This window comes from Callorhinus ursinus, unplaced genomic scaffold (assembly GCF_003265705.2).
Source record: "Callorhinus ursinus isolate GAN/ISIS: 27379988/994484 unplaced genomic scaffold, GSC_fseal_2.0 scaffold13, whole genome shotgun sequence".
NCBI classification, from domain to species: Eukaryota; Metazoa; Chordata; class Mammalia; order Carnivora; family Otariidae; genus Callorhinus; species Callorhinus ursinus.
In genome coordinates this window covers 32,503,963-32,525,730 of record NW_027397075.1, presented here as the reverse complement: position 1 = coordinate 32,525,730, position 21,768 = coordinate 32,503,963, and the positions used below count along the sequence as shown (strand labels likewise).

At 35.8% G+C, this 21,768-nt stretch overlaps 1 protein-coding gene across 5 annotated transcripts in view; it reads right to left on the bottom strand.

The window, feature by feature from the left end:
• Positions 1–21,768, bottom strand: part of RABGAP1L (RAB GTPase activating protein 1 like) — a 762,700-nt gene that overhangs the window by 551,689 nt on the left and 189,243 nt on the right. For all 5 annotated transcript variants that reach the window (XM_025877662.2, XM_073900045.1, XM_073900044.1 and 2 more), the window contains one exon: positions 1,086–1,179. In XM_025877662.2, the coding sequence (XP_025733447.1) occupies positions 1,086–1,179 (94 nt within the window). The remainder of the gene's footprint in view (positions 1–1,085; positions 1,180–21,768) is intronic.

The window sequence follows — 21,768 nt, the reverse complement described above, 5'->3', positions numbered from 1 at the left end:
ATATCTTATTGCTTCCCATTAATTAATGAGTTAAATAAACTCTCTAAGATGTGTTCATTTCACATTTGTATGTGTGAGATAAATAAGATTAAATTTTCTTTGTTTAATTAGGGGAGGCAGTAAGCCCTCCCTTACTCTTAGGGCATCTCTTTTAAAAACAAAGACAAAATATAATAGATTCAACACTCTGGTCAGGAAGTTGACAAAACTATTCTCCAGATTTTATAGTGAGAAGTCATGAGCTTTCCGACCCTCAGAACCATAATGTATCTCCTAAATTAAATCAGGAGTCTCTCAGGATGTGTATAGGAGATTATCATAAGAAGCATTCATTTGTCTCTTAAAAAGATAAAATTTTAATTCTTCTTTCTTCTAACTTTACTGTACAAAATGTGTAAAATTCTGCCAAACTTAGTAGCTTCTCCTGGACCACCAGCATGCATGTAATTTGACATGTATACTCAATAATAAATCGTGGTTTCTATATAATGGTATGGCAGAATGATTTGTTGGTAAGATTTTTAAATTTTACTAACAAATTATAGTCATGATTACCTCTTTAAAAAACTTACCTGTAATAGGTATAAATAGCATATGCATAATAAATACAAAGTACCCTTTTTTTTTGTAGTTCTAGATAAAATACTCCAAAATATAAAGTAACAGTTTTAGTCAGAAAGAATAAAACAGACTGAGTTACAATTTATAACCAGTGGTGAAATGAGCAATTCTAAGCACTACAGCCCCTGTTCATGGTAATAGACTTAGTAGAGAAAGGAAATATGACCCTTTAACGATAGATATTTACATGTTTTAGCAATAAAGCATACAGTTGACTACTGTGAGCAATGTTATGTCTAAATGAAACAATAAGGCAAATGTATCTTCCAAAAGTAAGTTAAATAAGACCATACTGGATGGAAGACCCAGCCAAACATAAAGAGTGTCCATGAATTATGTTTTAACTTTTATGTTTTTAAAGTACATTAAAATACTAAGATAAACATATAGATTTTAATTAATAAGACAAATTAACATCAACTACATAAATGTAAAATTTTCAATACAAAAAAATAAATTTTTACCATCTTCCTAGCAATTCTCCCCAAGAATACAGGATCTTCTCAGGACAATCCTTAGACACATCACCTGTTCCACTTGAGAGTTCATTATCACTCTCTGCAGAAGAAACACAAAAGCAAAAATGACAAAGATTGTACTATATATCTGATATTTATGTATTATAAAGAAAGAAACATCACTATGTGTCTAATAAAACAAACAATACTTCTACTATTATGCCCATTGCAAAAAAACTTCATTAACATTATTTTTAGTGCCTAAATATATTCTCAAAGCATAAACATTTTATGAAAATTCCTATTCACAGTTTATATATATGAAATTGAAAATAACTATATATAAATAACTGTATCCCAAGAGGATAAAATTTTAAAGCTAATGGTAACATAAGTAGAAATTCCTACGTGATATTCTAATCACCAGATTAATATTCTCAAATATTAATATTTTATTAGTATGCCAACACTGAAATCCAGAATCAGATATATATATCAATATATAACACCAAGAAATATATATATTATGATACAAACACCAAACAACTAGAAATACAAGAAAAATTTTATGGTTTTAAAGATATATTCATAAGTACAAATATTTTTGACTAAAGGAAAGATTAAACTATTTGGCCTTTTTAAAATCACAACTTTATAAACTATCCCATAATATAAAGTAATAGTTTTAGAAAGAACACAACTGATTGAGTTACAGTTTACACTCAGTGATGAAAATGAGTAAGTGTAAGCTGTGTAAATCTTTTTTTTCTTTTTTTTAATTATGTTATCTTAGTCACCACATAGTACTTCATTAGTTTTTGATGTAGTGTTCAATGATTCATTGTTTGTGTATAACACCCAGTGCTCCATGCAGGACGTGCCCTCTTTAATACCCATCACCAGGCTAACCCATCCCCCTCCCCCCCTCCCCTCTAGAACCCTCAGTTTGTTTCTCAGAGTCCATAGTCTCTCATGGTTCATCTCCCCCTCTGATTCCCCCCCCTTCATTTTTCCCTTCCTTCTCCTAATGTCCTCCATGTTATTCCTTATGTTTCACAAATAAGTGAAACCATATGATAATTGACTTTCTCTGCTTGACTTATTTCACTTAGCATAATCTCCTCCAGCCCCATCCATGTCGATGTAAAAGTTGGGTATTCATCCTTTCTGATGGCTGAGTAATATTCCATTGTATATATGGACCACATCTTCTTTACCCATTCATCTGTTGAAGGGCATCTCGGCTCTTTCCACAGTTTGGCTATTGCGGACATTGCTGCTATGAACATTGGGGTGCATATGGCCCTTCTTTTTATTACATCTGTATCTTTGGGGTAAATACCCAGGAGTGCAATTTCTGGGGATAGGGTAGCTCTCTTTTTAACTTTTTGAGGAACTTCCACACTGTTTTCCAAAATGGCTGTACCAACTTGCATTCCCACCAACAGTGTAAGACGGTTCCTTTCCCCACACCCTCTCCAACATTTGTTGTTTCTTGCCTTGTCAATTTTTGCCATTCTAACTGGTGTAAGGTGGTATCTCAATGTGGTTTTGATTTGAATTTCCCTGATGGCTGATGATGAATATTTTTTCATGTGTCTGTTAGCTATTTGTATGTCTTCTTTTGAGAAGTGTCTGTTCCAGAGCTGTGTAAATCTTTTAAGTGGTAACAGAGCTGCTAGAGAAAGGAAATGTAATGGGCACAATTTAACTACATTACAATAAGGACTTTGACACAGTACTATATAAGAAAAAGTCTGAAGAAGTATTACCTGAATGATAAAATAAGCTAGATAAAAATCTGGCTCATAGCAAGGACCAATGTTTTATCAACATTGTTACAGTACAATAAGTACTGACATTAAGTGAATCCCACAGGGATCAGTGTTAAGAACAGTTATTACTTAGCATACTACGAAACCAATGATCCAAGTATAAACCAATTCATATCAGTGGATAGCAACAACACCAAAAAAAAAAAATACAATAAAGGAAGGTTTATTTGGCCAGCTTAAAAGATTTAATCATATTCACACAAAAAGATTTTATCACATATTTAGTAAAGTATAACGAAAACATATGCACACGCATAGACAGATGCTTCAACATGTTTAGGACACTGTTCAAAAAGTAAACATTATTCTAGATACTGGAATGAAGTTCAAGAAGGTAAACACAAACATTACTGCTCTAGAAATACCTCACATAAGCAATTCTGTGAACTTTGCAAGAAGTTCATCATGAAAATAATAGAAATGAGAGATTTTTAAAAAGCTAAAGCAAATGAAGTATTGCTAAGTATTGGAGGAATACTGTAAACAGAAACAACTGAAGCCTTAAATATTAAAATATTCTAAAAAATTCTCAATGTAAACAACTATCCCTTATAATCCTTGTAATTTTTTCATCTAAACTGAGGTGCTTTTTGAGAATGAAAAAGGACATTATTAAAACTTACACTGGAAAAAAGGTTAAACTTAGACTATCTCAGGCAAACAGGGACTGCTGATCACTCTTACATACCAAGTATGAGTACTTATAATATAAATTGGATTTCAATTAAGCAGGGTCCAAGATGGTCCCACCTTATACTCTATTTTGCTCCATAGTAAACAATAACACAGCAAGGTTCCAAAGTATTTGATGAAGTTGTATATGCTAAATTGGAGACCAAAATCTAAGAACACAATGAAAAGGAAAAAGAAAAAAAGGAAACAAATCATTAATCTTGGTTTTAATAAAAATCAGAAAGTACTACTGACACAGAGAATCTCCGATTCTTCTTATTCTTTTTGGGAAAGGAATAAAACAAAACCAAGATGCCATAAGAAAGATTAAGAAATCTGACTACCTATAAATTAAAAGCTTATATGAAGGGACGCCTGGGTGGCTCAGTCTGTTAAGCGTCTGCCTTCAACTCGGGTCATGATCCCAGGGTCCTGGGATCAAGTCCTGCATCAGGCTCCTTGCTCAGTAGGGAGCCTACTTTTCCCCCTGCCTGCAGCTCCCCCTGCTTGTACTTTCTCTCTCTCTCAAAAAAAAAAAAATCTTAAAAAAAAACTTATATGAAGCAAGGTATAGTGTATACTAAAAAAACAAAAAAAGATTTCCAACATTTGACAAATTGTCTTAACATCTGAATAACTAAAAAATCCAACAGAAAACTGGGCCAATTAAACCTAGTACAGTTGTATAAAAAATAACTGGCCAATTAAAAATGTTAAAGAAAGCCTTATCTCAATAATTTTGTCAATCAAATTAAAACAATGAAACAGAAAAAAACAGCATTAAGAATAATTATATCTAGTGTTGATGAAAATATGGGGAAACAGGCAAGAAAGCTGATGTTTATAGAACAGTAATCTTTTTAAATGTATTAAGAGTCCAAATTAATACATCATTTGACTCAGCAACCCCACTTCTAAAAATTTATTCTTCAGGAATACATATGCCAAATAAATAGATGTAAAAGGATTTTGTCGTATCACTGCTTGTAATAATAACTGAAAACTATCAGGAATTCTTCAATCGAAATTGCATTAACTAGGAGCACCTGGGTGGCTCAGTTGGTTAAGCATCTGCTTTCAGCTCAGGTTGTGATCCAGAGTCCTGGGATTGAGCCCCGTGTTGGGCTCCCTGCTCAGTAGTAAATATGTTCTCCCTCTGCCCCTACCCCTGCTTGTGCTTTCTCTCTCTCACTCTCATTCACTCTCTCAAATAAATAAATAAAATCTTTATTTAAAAAAAGAAGTTGCATTAACTAAATTATGGTACATCCATTCCAAAGAACACTACCCAACAGTTTAAGATTGACTAGATCTTTATATGCTATATGAAAACGATCTAAAACACATTATTTTGTGATGAAACGCAAGAAACAAAGGAGTAATTTTTAAGTATGGTTTTATTTCGGTAAGTAGTATTACTTATATGATTACAAAGACTTTTAAAAACAGCTGTAAGATTATATACCAAACTATTAAGAACAATTATGTTTCAGCACCTAACAGTATCTTCTCACATAGCAGGCATTCAATAAATACTGAGGGAACACATCTTTCAAGTTTCTTTTCTATAAATATTCTTATCTTTTAAAATAAGTACACATAACTATAATAAGCATGGGGAGGGCGCCTGGGTGGCTCAGTTGGTTAAGCAACAGCCTTCAGCTCAGGTCATGATCCTGGAGTCCCGGGATCGAGTCCCACATCGGGCTTCCTGCTCAGCAGGGAGTCTACTTCTCCCTCTGACTCTCTCCCCCTCATGCTCTCTCTCACTTTCTCTCTCTCAAATAAATAAATAAAATCTTAAAAAAAAAAACTGAGTTTAGCATTTCCGTAAGTTTTGAATGCAGATAACAAACCAGGTATCTGATCTGTGAATTTATTACTGTTAGAAATCATAGATATTTTTGGGCGCCTGGGTGGCTCAGTTGGTTAAGCGACTGCCTTCAGCTCAGGTCATGATCCTGGAGTCCCGGGATCGAGTCCCACATCGGGGTCCCTGCTCAGCAGGGAGTCTGCTTTTCCCTCTGACCCTCCCCCCTCTCATGCTGTCTCTCATTCTCTCTCGCAAATAAATAAAAAAAAAAAATCTTTAAAAAATTAAAAAAAAATAAGCATGGGGAAAGGACTTTTATCTTTTAAATAATCCCTGTTGCTACAGAAAAAAACAAAAGCCTATTTCATTATTATAAACCCCTACTAACAGGCCATAAAATCATCACTGACAACAACAAGGTACTGTTTCCCGACAATCTCCCAAGTTATTTTCCACCACGAAAAGGAATTAGAACTGTAAACACCTAGATTAGTGAAGAACCACAAAGAGAAGGGGGGGAGATGGGCACACACACTGAAGTAAAAACCAGATCCCTGATGAACAATTAAGGCAGAAACCACATCAAGTCAGGGGCCAAGTATGTGAACAAAAAACAGGACTTAGCCAAAGAAGACAGGAATCCTAGGCTTTTATTGAATGTCTGCCTTTTTTTTTAATCTCTATTCCAAACACTGTTCTTAAATTTTACAGACACTAACTCACTGTATTCCCTAAAAAACCTAATAAGGTAGTAACTACCCATTTGCCCACTTTCAAAATAAGGAAACTGAGGCACAGAGAGGTTAAGTAACTTGCTCAAGGTCACCCTTCTAATAGGTGACAGGGAGAATTCAACCTCAGTTCGAATCTGGCCAAAGGCTCCCTCTCTTTAGTTTCTTTGTTTATTTGTTTACCATTTTTTCATGGGAGACTGTGCTTGGCATTTAGCAGATACCAGTCTGTGCCAAGTGCCAACATCTAGTAAATGTTGGAAGCCAGAGCCAAGAATGGAAAAGGCAGGCACATTTAAAGCAACATGCCCTAGAAACACTGAATTGAGAGCAGGAGATTTAAATGGACAAGTTTCAGGGGTATAATCCCCTTGACACTCAGGAAGAATAAAAATAAACTGATATCCTAGTGACCTCAAAAGTAAGCCAGATCTATCTTCCTTGCTGCAGAAACAACTCACCGTGGGTGTTTTAAGTACTTATTGGCCATCCTGCTAGACAAGAAGAAAGGAGGCTAAAGAAACATAAAGTTACTATATTAGATATGATGGAGTCTCTAGGTAGAATGAAAGAAATAAACTTAAAAAAAATGAAAGTGAAAGATACTGGAGGGCGCCTGGGTGGCTCCGTCAGATAAGCATCTGCCCTTGGCTCAGGTCATGCTCCCAGGATCCTGGGATTGAGTTCTGCATCAAGCTCCCTGCTCAGTGCGGAGCCTGCTCCTCCCCCATCCCCACCCCTCCCCCCTGCTCATGTGCACGCTCTCTCTCTCTCAAATAAATGAATGAATGAATGAATGAATAGATAAATAAATAAATAATTTTTTAAAAAAGAAAGAAAAGAAAAAGACACTGGAAACCAAAGTGCAGTAAGAAACACAGTGAAGAGGTTAAAAGTTTCCTGAATTGATAACTGGAGGGGAGAAGATGGAAGAAAGAAAAATCCATTACAACTACAAAAAAAAAAAAAAATGTATGCCTTGAAAATTAGTGACCTTTAGTACGTGGGCATCTATGTGCAGACATGGGTAAAGGGAACCAGGTCCATTCAGTCATTCATAATGGATTCTGGAGGGAAAATGAGTGGTTCTGAAACCCAGTTCCACCACTTACTAGCTGTGATCCTGGCTAAGTTACTTTGTGATTCAGCTGCCTATTTGTAAAATGGGAAAAATAACAAACACTATCTTATACTGTAGTTGTACCAATTAAGCAAGTTATTATGTGCAAAACACATACATTATAGTGCCTGGCAAAAGGCAGGCATGTTTATTAAAAGCCATTTTCATTCAACAAATTTGAATTCCTATGATGTACAGTACGGGGGAGAAGCTGGAGTGCAAGTTCTGAGCAGGAAGTGGCGACAATAAATGTAGACTTTTCTTTATCCAAGCTCATGAGATATGGGAAGGTAAGAGAGCAATATAGCTAAAAAGAATTGCATGGTCAATTCAAGCATTACCCTTCCTTTATCAAGCCCCACTCCCTAGAAAATTGGCCAGTTCTTCCTTTCTGGCTCCTACAATAATATCTATAAGACTTCCATGAACACATGCCTGTTTTCATTATTTATTCAGGCATTTAATATCTATAACTTTCATGTTTTACCTATCTTTTTCCTTTTCTTGAAATCCAAGCTCTGTGATGGCTGGGAGTATATCTTGTCTTTATATAATAGGATTTAGCACATGGTAACACTCAACTGTGGAATAAATGGAAATATTTCTTTGTTACTGCTTTATTTTTAGAATATGTTCATACACTTAAGGTAATTGGAAAAGAAACCACTGGAAAGAGAAAGATGAGGAATCAGGCCAATTCCCTAAAAAGACATGAAACTGCCCAGGTTTGGAGGGAGTGACTGACCAGAAGGGCCTCTCATATTTTGACTGAATATGGGGCTTTGGATATTTTAACTATGTTAAGAGAGAGAGTTGAGGGAATCCATAGCTAATAGCTTTAACTTGTTTACTTTAGAAGAGGTCTCTGGGAGACTCTGCTTAACTCAGGGAGTATGGTTAGAGACTCCTCCAAAATGCCTAACTTCATTCCTTTCCATGCACAATCTCCTTGTTAATTTCGATTTCCCTGCAGCTATTGTTTTCCTTGAGAAAGCAGGACCACACAGAGGATTCCACAGCAGACTCACACTATAGGACTACTACTTCCTTTAAACATCGGTGAAATGAAAATAACAGTATTAATCATGTATTACAAAAATCAAATGAGAATGCATGTGCGATACTAAACATGGTGCCGGTCACCCAGTAGTACTCAAGTGTTAGGTATCATTTTTTATTATTTCTATTGTTATTGAATCCTGTTTCCTGCCCAGCACTTCAAAGTAACTAAAAAGGTATTCTAGGTTTATTGTTTATTATTCACTGATTTCTAACATGCAGAGAGCAGAAACCAACTGTGCAACACCAAAATAAGATGCAATAAATGTAAATTTTTAGATCAAACAAAATAAATATGTATGACACTTCAAACAAAATCATTTAAGGGCTCTCTCTCTTAATTTTGGCCACTCCCTGCTTTGAAACAAATACTGTGTTTCTATTAGCAATGTTTTTCATCCTAGTCATAAAAGGAAAATTTCAGAACTAGTATCAACAGACATCATAAAAGGAAAATAATATACATATTTCTACATGCATACACGTGCACACACACAATGCTTTTTTTTCCAAATAAAGTTAAATGACAAAATTAGGGGCAAATTAGCACAAAATCCCATTTTTCTTTTCAACTGAAGGATTACTCATAAAATAAAAAGCTCATGAGTGGGCACCTGGGTGGCTCAGTTGGTTGGGCGACTGCCTTCGGCTCAGGTCATGATCCTGGAGTCCTGGGATCGAGTCCCGCATCAGGCTCCCTGCTCAGCAGTGAGTCTGCTTCTCCCTTGGACCCTCCCCCCTCTCATGATCTCTCTCTTTATCTCATTCTCTCTCTCAAATAAATAAATAAAATCTTTAAAAAAAAAAAAAGCTGATGAGTAACCACAGATAAAATGTGACTATTGTGGGTTTTCAAAGATTTTTCCCTTAATTTTCTTTAATAAGTACTGTTTCCTGAAAATAATACAGGTCACCAAAGGTTACTATAAACTCTCTTCTAAACAATTGGGGAGAAAAAAACAAAACTTTACTCATTGGGCAAAACCTATAGGAATACAGGTCTGTACAATGACACGTGTCAAGCTGGAATAGTGTAAAAGTGATTTATTTTTATTACTTAGTAGTAAATAATGTCATTTTGGACAGCCAAAACTATAGCCAGATCTTGAATATTACATAATCTCTCATTTCTCACATAAAAGTTAGGATATTACTTATTCTATATATAAGCTGATACACAAATGTAAACCATCAAGGTAAAACAAAAGATTATCCTTAATTTGAAATATAGTAACATTTCCCACTGTCAAAGGCAAGGTGATTTTTATAGACAGAAGATTCAAGGTGGAAGAGACCACAAATTGCATCATTTCTTTCCAACTAAATCATCATCACTGTCACTCTCTCAATCTAATTACAGGTTTCTAATTAATAATCCCTGTAGTTACTAAGCGTAAGTGATTAATAAAAATGAATCAGTGATTGTTGAAATCTGTCAACCATACTCAAAAGAAGCAGGGCAGCCAAAAACCTTACTTTTTTTTTTCCCACTCTGTACCATTGTTTTTTAAGCCTCACAAACTTGTTCAGATAACAAAATGGAAAGAATTTAGGTTACATTTGAGGAAAAAAAAGAGGCTAAGGCTCTTAACATTAAACAAACCACTTTTTTTTTTTTTTTTAAGGAGCCCAACACAGGGGCTCATGACCCTGAGATCAAGACCTGAGTGAAGATCAAAAGTCAGACGCTTATTAACCCAATGAGCCACCCAGGCACCCCTAAACAAACTGCTTTCTTAATCATGAGGCTAGTATATCCTTTTGAGTATTTATGTATGTTTCATTTTACATTTTTCTGGGATATAAATGACTTAGAATTTATTTAGATATTTATTTACATTTTGTATATTCAGGGTTTTGGAAATGCATTTTAATTTTCTGCTTATTTCTTTTTTAAAATTTTTTTAAATTGAAATATGATTAACATACAAAAAGCTGTAGATATTTAATGTATACAATTTGATGTGTTTGGAGAGTCTAGTACAGTTTTATAATAAAAAATTGGGGCACTGTCTATTTGAATGTATTATCAATGACTTTTTTCAAAATAAACTGACAGGTGGCAAAGAAGGAAATTAGTGTCTGGCAGATTATAAGAAAGAACACATGAAAATAGTTATACTAAAGGATTATTTTAAAACTTATCATTCAAAGAATGACTTTTTAAAAGTCAGCCAATCAATTAGAAGAAAAAAACTAAGCAAGCATTGGAGATAATTAGAAACAAAGAGAAGCAAGGGAAGAAAGAACCCATCAGGATACTCAAATTTAACTCATGGGTGGAAAGGGAGCTCACTAACTCCCCCTGGTGGTGCATAATACACTCACAAGTCCTCTAACTGGACAGATGACCCTCTTCAACCAAGAGTGTAACTCTGCAAGGGAACATACTCAAAAGTAAATGAGAAAGGAAGGGGAAATGCCCACATGACTAGCCAAAGCAGCCACATGAAGTCAGGCAGTCAGGGAAGTAACAGTGAAATCAGGTTCATCTCTGCATTTGGATTTTTTTGTACTCCCCTCCTAAGGGAAGGCATTTTAACTGATGAAGAGATTGCCAAGTATAAAACACAATGGGAGAAAAAGACAGAAACTGCCAAAAGAGACTTTAGGTTAATTTTTGATATAGACTGGCTCTTACACATAAGGACTTTAAAATTCAACACTGACAGTAAACATATAATTGTGGCAGGCGAGAATTCTACCACTGAACCACCCATGCAAACATATAATTGTGAAGGTAACAGAAAATAATGGATTTCTGAGAAAAACTCAAGATTTTAGAGCATAAGTGCTATTTTAGTGGACCTGCTAAGCATTCTCTGCATGGTTCTATGATAACATGTCTCTCTGTAATGTCCTGAATACTTGCCTGCCTTCCTTTCTAAGCTAACTTACTTGCTTAAAAAAAGAGACTGTATTCTAGTCATCATGGTATCCTATCAAAGTACTTGGCAACTGGTCAGCACTCAATAGATATTTGATGAATAAAATAAGAAACACACTTTTTCAGAACCTATATATATCAACTACCTATATGACATTTCCATTTGGTATCTAATAAACTTTCAAAAAAACCTCTTAGTTTTCTTCACATACCTGTATTTGCCTGGTTCCCCCCTCCCCATTTTCATAAATGACAAAATTATCTATGCAGTTGTTCAAACTGAAATCGACAAGTTATTATTTACCCTCACCCCCTATAGTTGATTACCCAACCCTGTTGACTCTACCTCCAAAACATATCTCAAATCTACCTACTTTTCTCCCTCTCCAAATTACAACCCTTACCCAAGCCCCGAACATTTTGGCCAAGATCACTGTAAGGGTCTCCCAATGGTCTCCCTGCTTCCACCACTACTCTGCTGGACTTCATTTTCCTCGTATACAGCTGCAGAGGGGTTTTGAAATGATGAATCAAACCTTTGTCTCGTCTCCCCAGCTTAAAACCCTTCAAAGCCTTCAAAAAAGAACTTCTCCCAGTGGTTTTACAAGAACTTACATGATGTCCCCTGCTATCTGTCCATGTCTGTATTGTACCACCTTCTTGCTTGCCCCCTACCCTTCAGTCATCTGTCCTTCCTATTCTTCAAACACATCAAGCACACTTTCACCTTCACCTTCAAACCTCTGCACTATTTCCTCTCCTGAAATGCTCTTTCCCTATCTTCCAACACCTGGCTGCTTCTTGTCACTCAGATCTCAGTTTAAATGCCACCTCTTCAGAGAAATTTTTAGCTGAACACCCAATCTAAAGTATCTACCCAGATCAATCAACCATTTTTTAAATTTTTTTTAAAGATTTTTTTTATTCATTTGAGACACAGATAGAGAGAGAGAGAGAGAACATGAGCAGAGGGAGAGGCAGAGAGAGAGGGAGAAGCAGGCTCCCGGCTGAGCCCGGAGCCCAATATGGGGCTCCATCCCAGGACCCTGGGATCATGACCTGAGCCAAAGGCAGATGCTTAACCATCTGAGCCACTCAGGCGCCCCCATCAATCAACCAATTTTAAATATCTAAATGTCATTATTAGTTCCTGTTATTTTTCTTGTTTATTCATTATCTGTCATCTCTGCCATAATTAGAAGTATAAGAGATTTATCTATCTTATTATGTCAGAGGTCTTCAAGATCACCCCCAGGTTCATTGATTCTCTAGGAGGACTCAGAGGACTCAGCATATAGTTGTACTCACACTTATGATTTATTACAGTGGAAACAAAGCAAAATTGGCAAAGGGAAAGGGCACATTGGGCGAAGTCTAGAGGAGACCAGGTGCAACCTTCCCAAAGTCCTCTCCCAGTGGAGTCCAGAGGACACACTTAAATCTTCCAGCAACAGGTTGTGACAAAATGTGTGAAATGTCTACCTGGAAAGCTCATTAGAGAGGTTTTTATTGGGGCTGATCATGTAAGTACCCTCTGCCTAGCATGTACCAAAATTCCAGAATCCAGAAGGAAAGTAGGTGTTCAGCATAAATTTTAGTTAGTACAAATAGTTTAGGCACAGTGAGCCACTCTTCTCAGTTAGAGAATGGTGGGAACCCTCTCAAAATCTGTTCCCCAGTACCAGCCAAGGACTGACTTTGCGAATAGCCTTTTCTGAGGATAGCAGCCTGAAGCCTGCTATATTAAGTCTGTTCTGCACACTTACTCACCCCTGTATCATCTATCCGTCCATTAACAGATTTTAAAAACAAAAATATGTTGTTCTTCACTGAGTCAAACATTCCAAAGAGATTTCCATTTATTACACAAATATTTACTTAACACTTGCCACATATTAGGCAATGGGAACTCAGAATAAAATACCATCTGCCCCTTAGGAACTCACACTCTGGAAGGTGAGAGAAATGAATTTAAAAGACCATATTTATAATATGGTATTTTAGGAATTATTAGAATGGTATGTTCAAAGTACCATTAGAACAAGATGATAGAAAGACTAATGCTGCCTTTGAAGAAAGGGCCTACTTTAGCGGAAGTGGTCAAAGAAGACTATCCAAAGAGGTAACACCTAAGCCTTGAGCTGAGATCTAAATAATGAGGAAAGGGCGCCTGGGTGGCTCTGTCAGTTAAACCTCCGCCTTCGGCTCAGGACATAATCTCGGGATCCTGGAATGGAGCCTCAGTGGAGAGTCTGCTTGTCCCTCTCCCTCTGCCACTCCCCTGCTTGTGCTCTCTCGTTCTCACTCTGTCTCAAATAAACAAAATTTTTATTTAATAAATAAATAATGAATGAATGAATGAATGAATGATGCGGAAAAGGCAGCAAGTACAAGTTCTAAAGAAAGTATCTTCCAAACAAGGAACAACGTATGCAATGATACAGAGAAAGGTCAATTTGAAGAGAAGTTCTATAGAATACACTATACACTCAATAACCAGTAGCTATTATTATATCATGTCCTCTTCATGTATTGAGAAATGGATGATTTAAGAGATTAGATAATATGAAGCCCATACCACTAGTAGTTATATCTTATTTATATCTACCCTACCCATTTACCAAAAAAAAAAAAATACTTGAGACAGAAGATAAAAACAGACATAAGTAAAAAAAAGCAAACATGAATTAATCAAGTATTGATTCATTCAAATATTTATTAAGCTACATGGCCAACCTTAAAAATATGAAATAGACATGCTCCCTGACTTTGAGGAACTTATGTTCTAGCAGAAAAAAGGAAATGGATATAGATATATGACAACAGAGCAGAATATATGCTACAACAGTAGTAGGAACAGAAAAGTCAAAGGTTGGAGTGGGGTAGACAAGATGCCTTACATCAGAACACCAAAGCAAAAATAACATACAACAGGTAAATGAAAAACTAAGCTTCAACCTTCTCCAAAGACAAGAATGAAAAAAATGAAGGGTTGGGTGCCTGGGTGGCTCAGCTGGTTAAGTGTCTGACTCTTGATTTCCATTCAGGTCATGACTGCAGAGTCCTGGAATCAAGCCCTGCTATGGCCTCCATGCTCAGTGCAGAGCCTGCTTAACAATGTCTCTCTCTCTCCTGCAGCCCCTCCCCCTGTTTGTGCACTCTCTCTCTCCTTCTCTCCCAAATAAATTTTTTTTAAAAAAATGAAGGGTTACATGCACAACTCTTACTGATAAAAGCTTAAAAACTAATTTCACGTAGAGAGATAACTTTTCCCAACTTGTGTGATCAATCTAAATTTTTTTTTAAATATTTTATTTATGTATTTGACAGAGAGAGACAGCAAGAGAAGGAACACAAGCAAGGGGAGTGGGAGAGGGAGAATCAGGCTTCCCACGGAGCAGGGAGCCTGACGCGGGGCTTGATCCCAGGACCCTGGGTTCATGACCTGAGCTGAAGGCAGACACCCAACAACTGCGCCACTCAGGCGCCCCTAATCTCTTAAATCTTTACACAAAATACCCTGAATAACATAATAAACCATGTCCAAGAAGACACTTTTACCATACCTATAGAAATATCTCTTATACCAACCTTTGATTAAAGCAGAAAATACAAAAGTAGAATGACCTAAAAGGCTCTCCATCACCCAGCCTCTATATTCTCTCTAATCTCATATTGTATCATTTCCCACCATTACAAATGAATATATTTTACTGCACACATAATGCTGTTTTTCCATCACCCAATGTTTCCTCCAGGCATCCAACTATTTCTAGCTAAATAATGTGTTTTAATCAAGACAGAGCTCATAGGCACAATTTCTAAGAAGTCTTCCTTGAATTTTCAGGCCAAACTAAGTTTCTTTTAGGCAGCTCATATTATATCCCACTCATATCTTATTACTGCATTTACTACATATTACTATCTATTTATGGGTCTTTTTCTTCAACTAGACTAAAAGCTCCTCAAGGATAAGAGTCCTGTCTTACTTATTTTTGTGTCCATAGCACTTAGCAAAGTAGTGGGTGTCCACTAAAAGTCTGTAAAAACTTTACAATTTTAATAAAACCTACCAAATAACAAACTTAATTTACAGATGGTCTTCTAGTAATCACACTTGAAAAATCTAAAAGAATAAATCACTAATATTTTCTTTAGAGGGGATGTCCTGAATACCAACTGTCTACGTTTTCAGTCTTTTGTGCAAACTCTTCAAATCTGAGATCATTAGTAAGTGCCAAATGTACCCATAGTCTGCACTGTGAATAAGATTTGCTCTGCATACTTCTTAGGTGAATGGGTGGCAAAATGAAATTGCATTGCAAAAGTCAAAGAGACTTCATGTATGCCCACTGAGACCAAGGGCCCATGAATGTCAGCATAGGTGTCTTCTATAACCAATGGTTCTCAACTCTCTACCAGTTATATAACATTTGCATACGTAGCCCATTCTCATAAATGACATTTCTCAATGGACACAGTAAATTCTCAACTGAGGACACACATCCCTGGAGTAGCAAGGTACTCCCATATATTAAGAATTACTGTTCTGCTTATTTCAGTTGAAAACATCACATAGGATCTTATATATTAATCTTATGCATATATTTATAACTTATAATACATTTCTTTCCTTTAAAAAAATTGTGATAAAAGGGTGCGAAAATCAGCACTAGAGAGTCATAAAGGTTATGGGGAGAGAGGTGATTACAAAAGCTAGGTAATTCTGAAGAGACTGGTAAAATCTAAAACCTTTATTTCTCTGATGTAAAATTTATTTGTTGTTTTGGTACAAAGAGAAAGACAAATTAAAGCTCTAATTATCTAAAGCCAAATTTCTGGGTTTTTTTAAAACAAACTTTCCGTATTTTTAAAATACCCCTCAAGGGGCAGCTGGGTGGCTCAGTTGGTTAAGCACCTAACTCTTGATTTTGGATCAGGTCAAGATCTCAGGGTCGTGAGACTGAGCCCCGGGTCGGGCTCCCTGCTGGGCATGGAACCTGCTTAAGATTCTCTCTCTCTCTCCCTCGCCCTTTGCCCCTTCCTCCCCTTGTGCTCTCTCTTTCAAAAAATAAAAAAATAAAAACGAAATCTCTCTCAAAATATTTTAATGTGCTCAAATGGTATCACTTAGAATTTTTATTAACTAATTTGCCTGTCTCTATTTATAGTATCATGAAAACAGTAAGAGTACAATATTGTGTAGCCTTTCTGTTGACATACATTTTACAAATATTTACTCCAGCCCCAAAATTAAAGCCAGTATGATATTTTCAGCACTAAGTTTTCAGAAAGCCCAGCCTTCTTCCCGTAGTTATAAGAGATCTGAGTCATTCAGCTCCCAATGCCATATTCAAATCATTAGAACACCACATCCCCCTAGTGTGACAAGAACCATAATTTCTCCAACAGAAAAATTAAGCCCTCTCCCTATTGATACTAACTGCTGCTACAGGAATGGCATATGAATTACTTCTATAATCTTTCTGCAAATAGTTAATAAGCTCTCAGTCTTGCTTCAGCTAAAGGAGTTAGTTGTTCACACAATGCAATTATAAAGTATCAGGAGCCTAGATTCTGGTCCTGACACTGTCACTTTGTCTCAAGGTCTCAGTTTCCAGAACTACAAATGAGATAGTTCAGTATAATTAAGCTCAAATAACATTTATTGAGTACATTCTCTGAGCCAATATATAATGCTTAACTTGTTGCCAGTATCCCAAATTTAAATATTTTAATGATTTGAGGTTATTAAATTTTTCCTGCTTGCAATAGACTGAATAAAGAGGACCCAATAGTTAGCACCTTTCTCCTCAGGTCTTTTCCTCAGACACCTACCTCCCCAAGCCCTGCCCACAGACATGTACTTGGGGGTCACAGTTGCTATCAGCTTTCTGGCTTCAACCCAAACCCCAGCACGAGGCTGATAAACAACAGGAGTTTGCCATACTCTGCCCCAACCTGTAATGGGGGCAGTGCCTGAGGAGGAAAAGGGAGATTCAAGCAAGGCCTTACCCTGAAAAAGAAAGAAAAGATTTTACCAAGAAAAATATTCACAAACTGTGACCTTGGGCAAACTGCTTGACCTATCTTCGATTTTTCTACACTAAAAAATGGATCAAATATTACGTTATAGGGCTGGTGTGAGAATTAAATGTATAAATTACATAGTTTTTCACTAGAAAGTGGAATTAACTGCCTTGTGAATCAGTGACCCAGTCTGTTCCCACAGAAACCAGTTTACTTGCCAAGCATTAAGAGAATTCTACTTCAGGAGAGGGCAGGCAGTAAATGACCCTAGGATCTCTTCTAATTCAAAGATTCACTGAAAACACGCAGCTATATCAGCATCACCAGGGTGTGTATCACACACAGGTGGTCACTGTAGTATTTTAGTCTGAATCCTAATCATTAAATTGGCAGCAAAGTGGATTCAGCAGCCACACAGGCCACAGAAACCCTCCTAGACACAAGGACTCTGAAGTAGGCTGTGAATAACTACAGACCATCTACTACTTACTTATGGGAATAAAAGTCCAGAGACTAGAGAGGGCTTACTTCACAACATGAAGAACACCCAAAAAATACTGATAATAGTCTCAGGCATGTATAAATGTTCAATAAAAGTTAACTCCTATTACTGTTATTATCACATCATGGAAGCAGTAAACATGAAGACTGATAATATCTCCTTTGGGTAAAGGAATGAAGAAAAGGGTGCTTGTATACACAACTGTAAGGAATATAAAGCCGCAGTCTTTCTAGAGAGTAATTTAGTTCTACCTATCAAGAACCAGATTGTGCACACTGCAGTAGTATCTAGAAATCTGCATTTGTGCTTCAGAATATATATATAAGGGTGACTATTCTTTACAATATCCATAATAGCAAAAAAAAGAAAACTAGAAATTGCTTTTAGAACCTTCAAAAGAGAACTGGAAAAGTAAATTATGCTATATCCATGCCATAGAATACTATGCAATTAAAAAGAGCGAGAAATAGTTTAACGTAGTGTTCGTAATAGATTGTTTAATGAGAAAAGCAAGTTGCCAAACAGGATATACAAAATATTCCTTTTGGAAAAAATATCTAAACCAATAAATGATTTTTCCTGGAGAATCAGAATTGGTGGGCAGTCACGTTCCATTTTATATTTATTTAAATTTTTTAACAATAAAAAAGAGAACAGAAATTCCATGTATTTTTGTGTTTGTTTTCTAAGTAATACAAAGTTGCTTATCTTCCCAGATCAAATCAGTGACTGGCTTTACACAATTTTCCAATAGTTCTGTTAATTTATTTAACTGTCTTACAAATCTGATTAAGCAAATGATTTTCAAAAACCAGTCAAAAAACATTTTAGTTGATTCATGTAGGCAGTAAAACTGAAATGCCAAACATCAACATTTGCTTGAAAGAAGTTTATCTCAGAGAAAATCCACTTGGGGTTTTTCTTTTACATTTAAATCATCATATGTCAATAATAATAATTATTTTAAGAACTCTACACTGTTTCTAACCACTCTCCACTCTTTATTCGGCTACCATTTAAAATGCTATTATCAATTAAGCTGTAGCCATTGTGAATAAATATTCTTATCTTCTCCTTAACATCCTGGATCTAGACGAACTTTTCAAACACAGGCTTTACTGAGCCACTCAGAAAATATAACTACACGTAAAAATGCTATAGAAAGATAAATAAAATTAAATTTCTTTTTTTTAAGACTTTATTTATTTATTTGAGAGAGAGAGAATGAGAGACAGAGCATGAGAGGGAAGAGGGTCAGAGGGAGAAGCAGACTCCCCGCTGAGCAGAGAGCCCGATGTGGGACTCGATCCCAGGACTCCAGGATCATGACCTGAGCCGAAGGCAGTTGCTTAACCAACTGAGCCACCCAGGCGCCCTCAAGTTAAATTTCTATAAAAACTGTGTGGCATTTACTAGTTGCAGTGACCCTTCAAGTACAAAGTTCACTTATCTATCATTTAAAGGTCAGCCCTACTATTAAAAAAGACATTATAGGATTAAATTAAGCCTTCCAATCTCCAGAAAAGTACCAGTGTATAACTTTATCTAGAATATAATTGCTTTGCATGTAAATATATGAGATCCTTGGACATTTGAAACTTATTTAATTAAAACAAAACAAAACCTAAAATCCTCAGGTCATGAGGCAGTTACTTTGCTTAAAAAAGAAATACCAAGAATGAAATCTTGTAATAACTTAGAACTTTAGATACCAAAGATTTTCCCTGAATTCCCAATTATTCTATGGATTACATTAAGTACGAGAAATGGGTTTCAAGGGCAAAGAGGGCAAAATCCCATCTCAGCTAAACTTTAGGGATTTCAAGTGAAAACATCTTTGTATGTAATAGGAACTCGGAGTAATAAGAAATGTAAGTGCTAAGTTTTCATGCAAACTTGGTGTAGCACTAGCCTTGGTGCTACATCCAACAATTTTGCATGACCAAATTTTCTTGAATTCAACCTCCCTCTTATCTTCTAATATTCTTTCCTATCCAAATCTTCATCCTATTCTATAATATCTACAGAAAGTGTTCACAGGAAAATTACAAAGGAAGCATTTTGACAATGTCTCTAAGATAAATTATATAATATCAATCTTCATCGTCATCTTTCAAGAAGTTTGAGACATGAAGCGAGGCAAAGAAGCATCACATTAACTGGCATTCAGGAGAATTTGGGGGTTGGGAAATGTGAAGCTTTTATCACACCAAAGTTAGAAAAATGATGAAAGACGGCCGCATACATTTTGGAATAACATGAAAATAGCACTAAATTAAGGAAGAACTAGGATAACTTTGTATAGAGGTGCTAGTTAATTCAAACTATTTTCTAACTTCTGAAAGGACTATTTTTTTAAAAAAACTGAAAAATATAGAAAGGGAGACATGATCACTTAATTCTTGATACTATATCATTACATTAATAATGCTTCAGTTAAGGGAACTGGTATACCTACAAAGTACTAAATGAACCAAAATTGACCCCAGCATGAAAACAAAAAAAAAATATGTCAAACCCAGGACCCTTGCAGAGCAACCATTCATTTCTATTTGCTTCAAAACATTAAAGATGATTTTTTTCAAATGCCCAATACAGTTTTCAAAAAACAATCCATTTTATGAAAAATGAGGATATACTTACTATAAACATAAAAGACTATACAGTGTACAATTTAAATATAATAGAAATCAGGGCGCCTGGGTGGCTCAGTTGGTTAAGCGACTGCCTTTGGCTCAGGTCATGATCCCGGCGTCCTGGGACCGAGTCCCACATCAGGTTCCCGCTCAGCGGGGAACCTGCTTCTCCCTCTGACCCTCTCCCCTCTCATGCTGTTTCTCTCTCTCTCTCTCTCAAATAAATAAAATCTTTTTAAAAAATTAAATAAATAAATAAATATAATAGAAATCAGTCCCATACACATTAAATATGTTAGAATCAGATTTCAATCTGTGAAATTCAAGAATCTTATCACTTAAAAAAAATACTAGATTCTAGTTAAGGTCAAGATAATAAACTTTCCAGACACAAAAATACTGCTGCAGGAAATGATTACAATGTATTCTTTGTCCAACTGAAAGATGAATTACTCTTTAAAAAGGCATGAATTTTTTTTTGTAGAAGACATGCAACCTAGAAATGTGAGAATGTAGTTTACTTTCTATTGAATGCTAGATTTTCATTCTTTAGAGGCGCTGTATTTTAAAACATAAAAATTACTGTATGATTGAGGTGGAATAAGATTAGACTCAACAGACTGTAATCATAAATTAAACACCACAATATTGTATTTCAGGTTTTTAAATGAAATACAAATCACAGGGGAGGAAATCAATACTAAATGCTTAAGTGCAGTTGATACGGGACCAAATCATACTCAAGCATCCAATGGTTAGATTATCTGTAGGGGAAAACATCAAGAGCCCAAATGATAATCTTAATTAATCTCACAACACTTAGAATCTAAGCCACACATTTGGCACTTGATTACATTTGGGTCAAATGCAGTAACTGTGATGTTTCATAGTATTACTTAATTCCTGCAATGATTTATTGCAATGCTATTCCCACATAAAACATAAGGAAGTTTAACAATAAAAAAAATTAAAAAAAAAAAACATAAGGAAGTTTAGCCTTAAAGTCCCTCCAAGGAACCAATCACAGTGCTAAAAATACATATGTACACAAATATTTTTGACATGAATGAAATTAATATACAAATATGCTTTCTTCCAGGCCAAGCTAACCCAGCACTGAGCCTCTGAATATGGCAATTAAAGACAGGTATGACTCATCATCTTTTCCTGTCAATTATTTCCCTGAAATCAGTCATTTTCTATTTCCAGGATGGCACCCTTGTTCAGGCTTTATCTCCACAAATTAGAGATATAATCACAGGTTCTTCACTGTTGCTAACTGCATTTTACATAGCTTACTGCCCACTTAATCTTCCTAACTCAAATCTTTGCTCATGGCATGCCCTCGTTCAAAATACCTCAATGACTCTCCATGGCCTCATACAGTTAAAGTCCACACTGTTC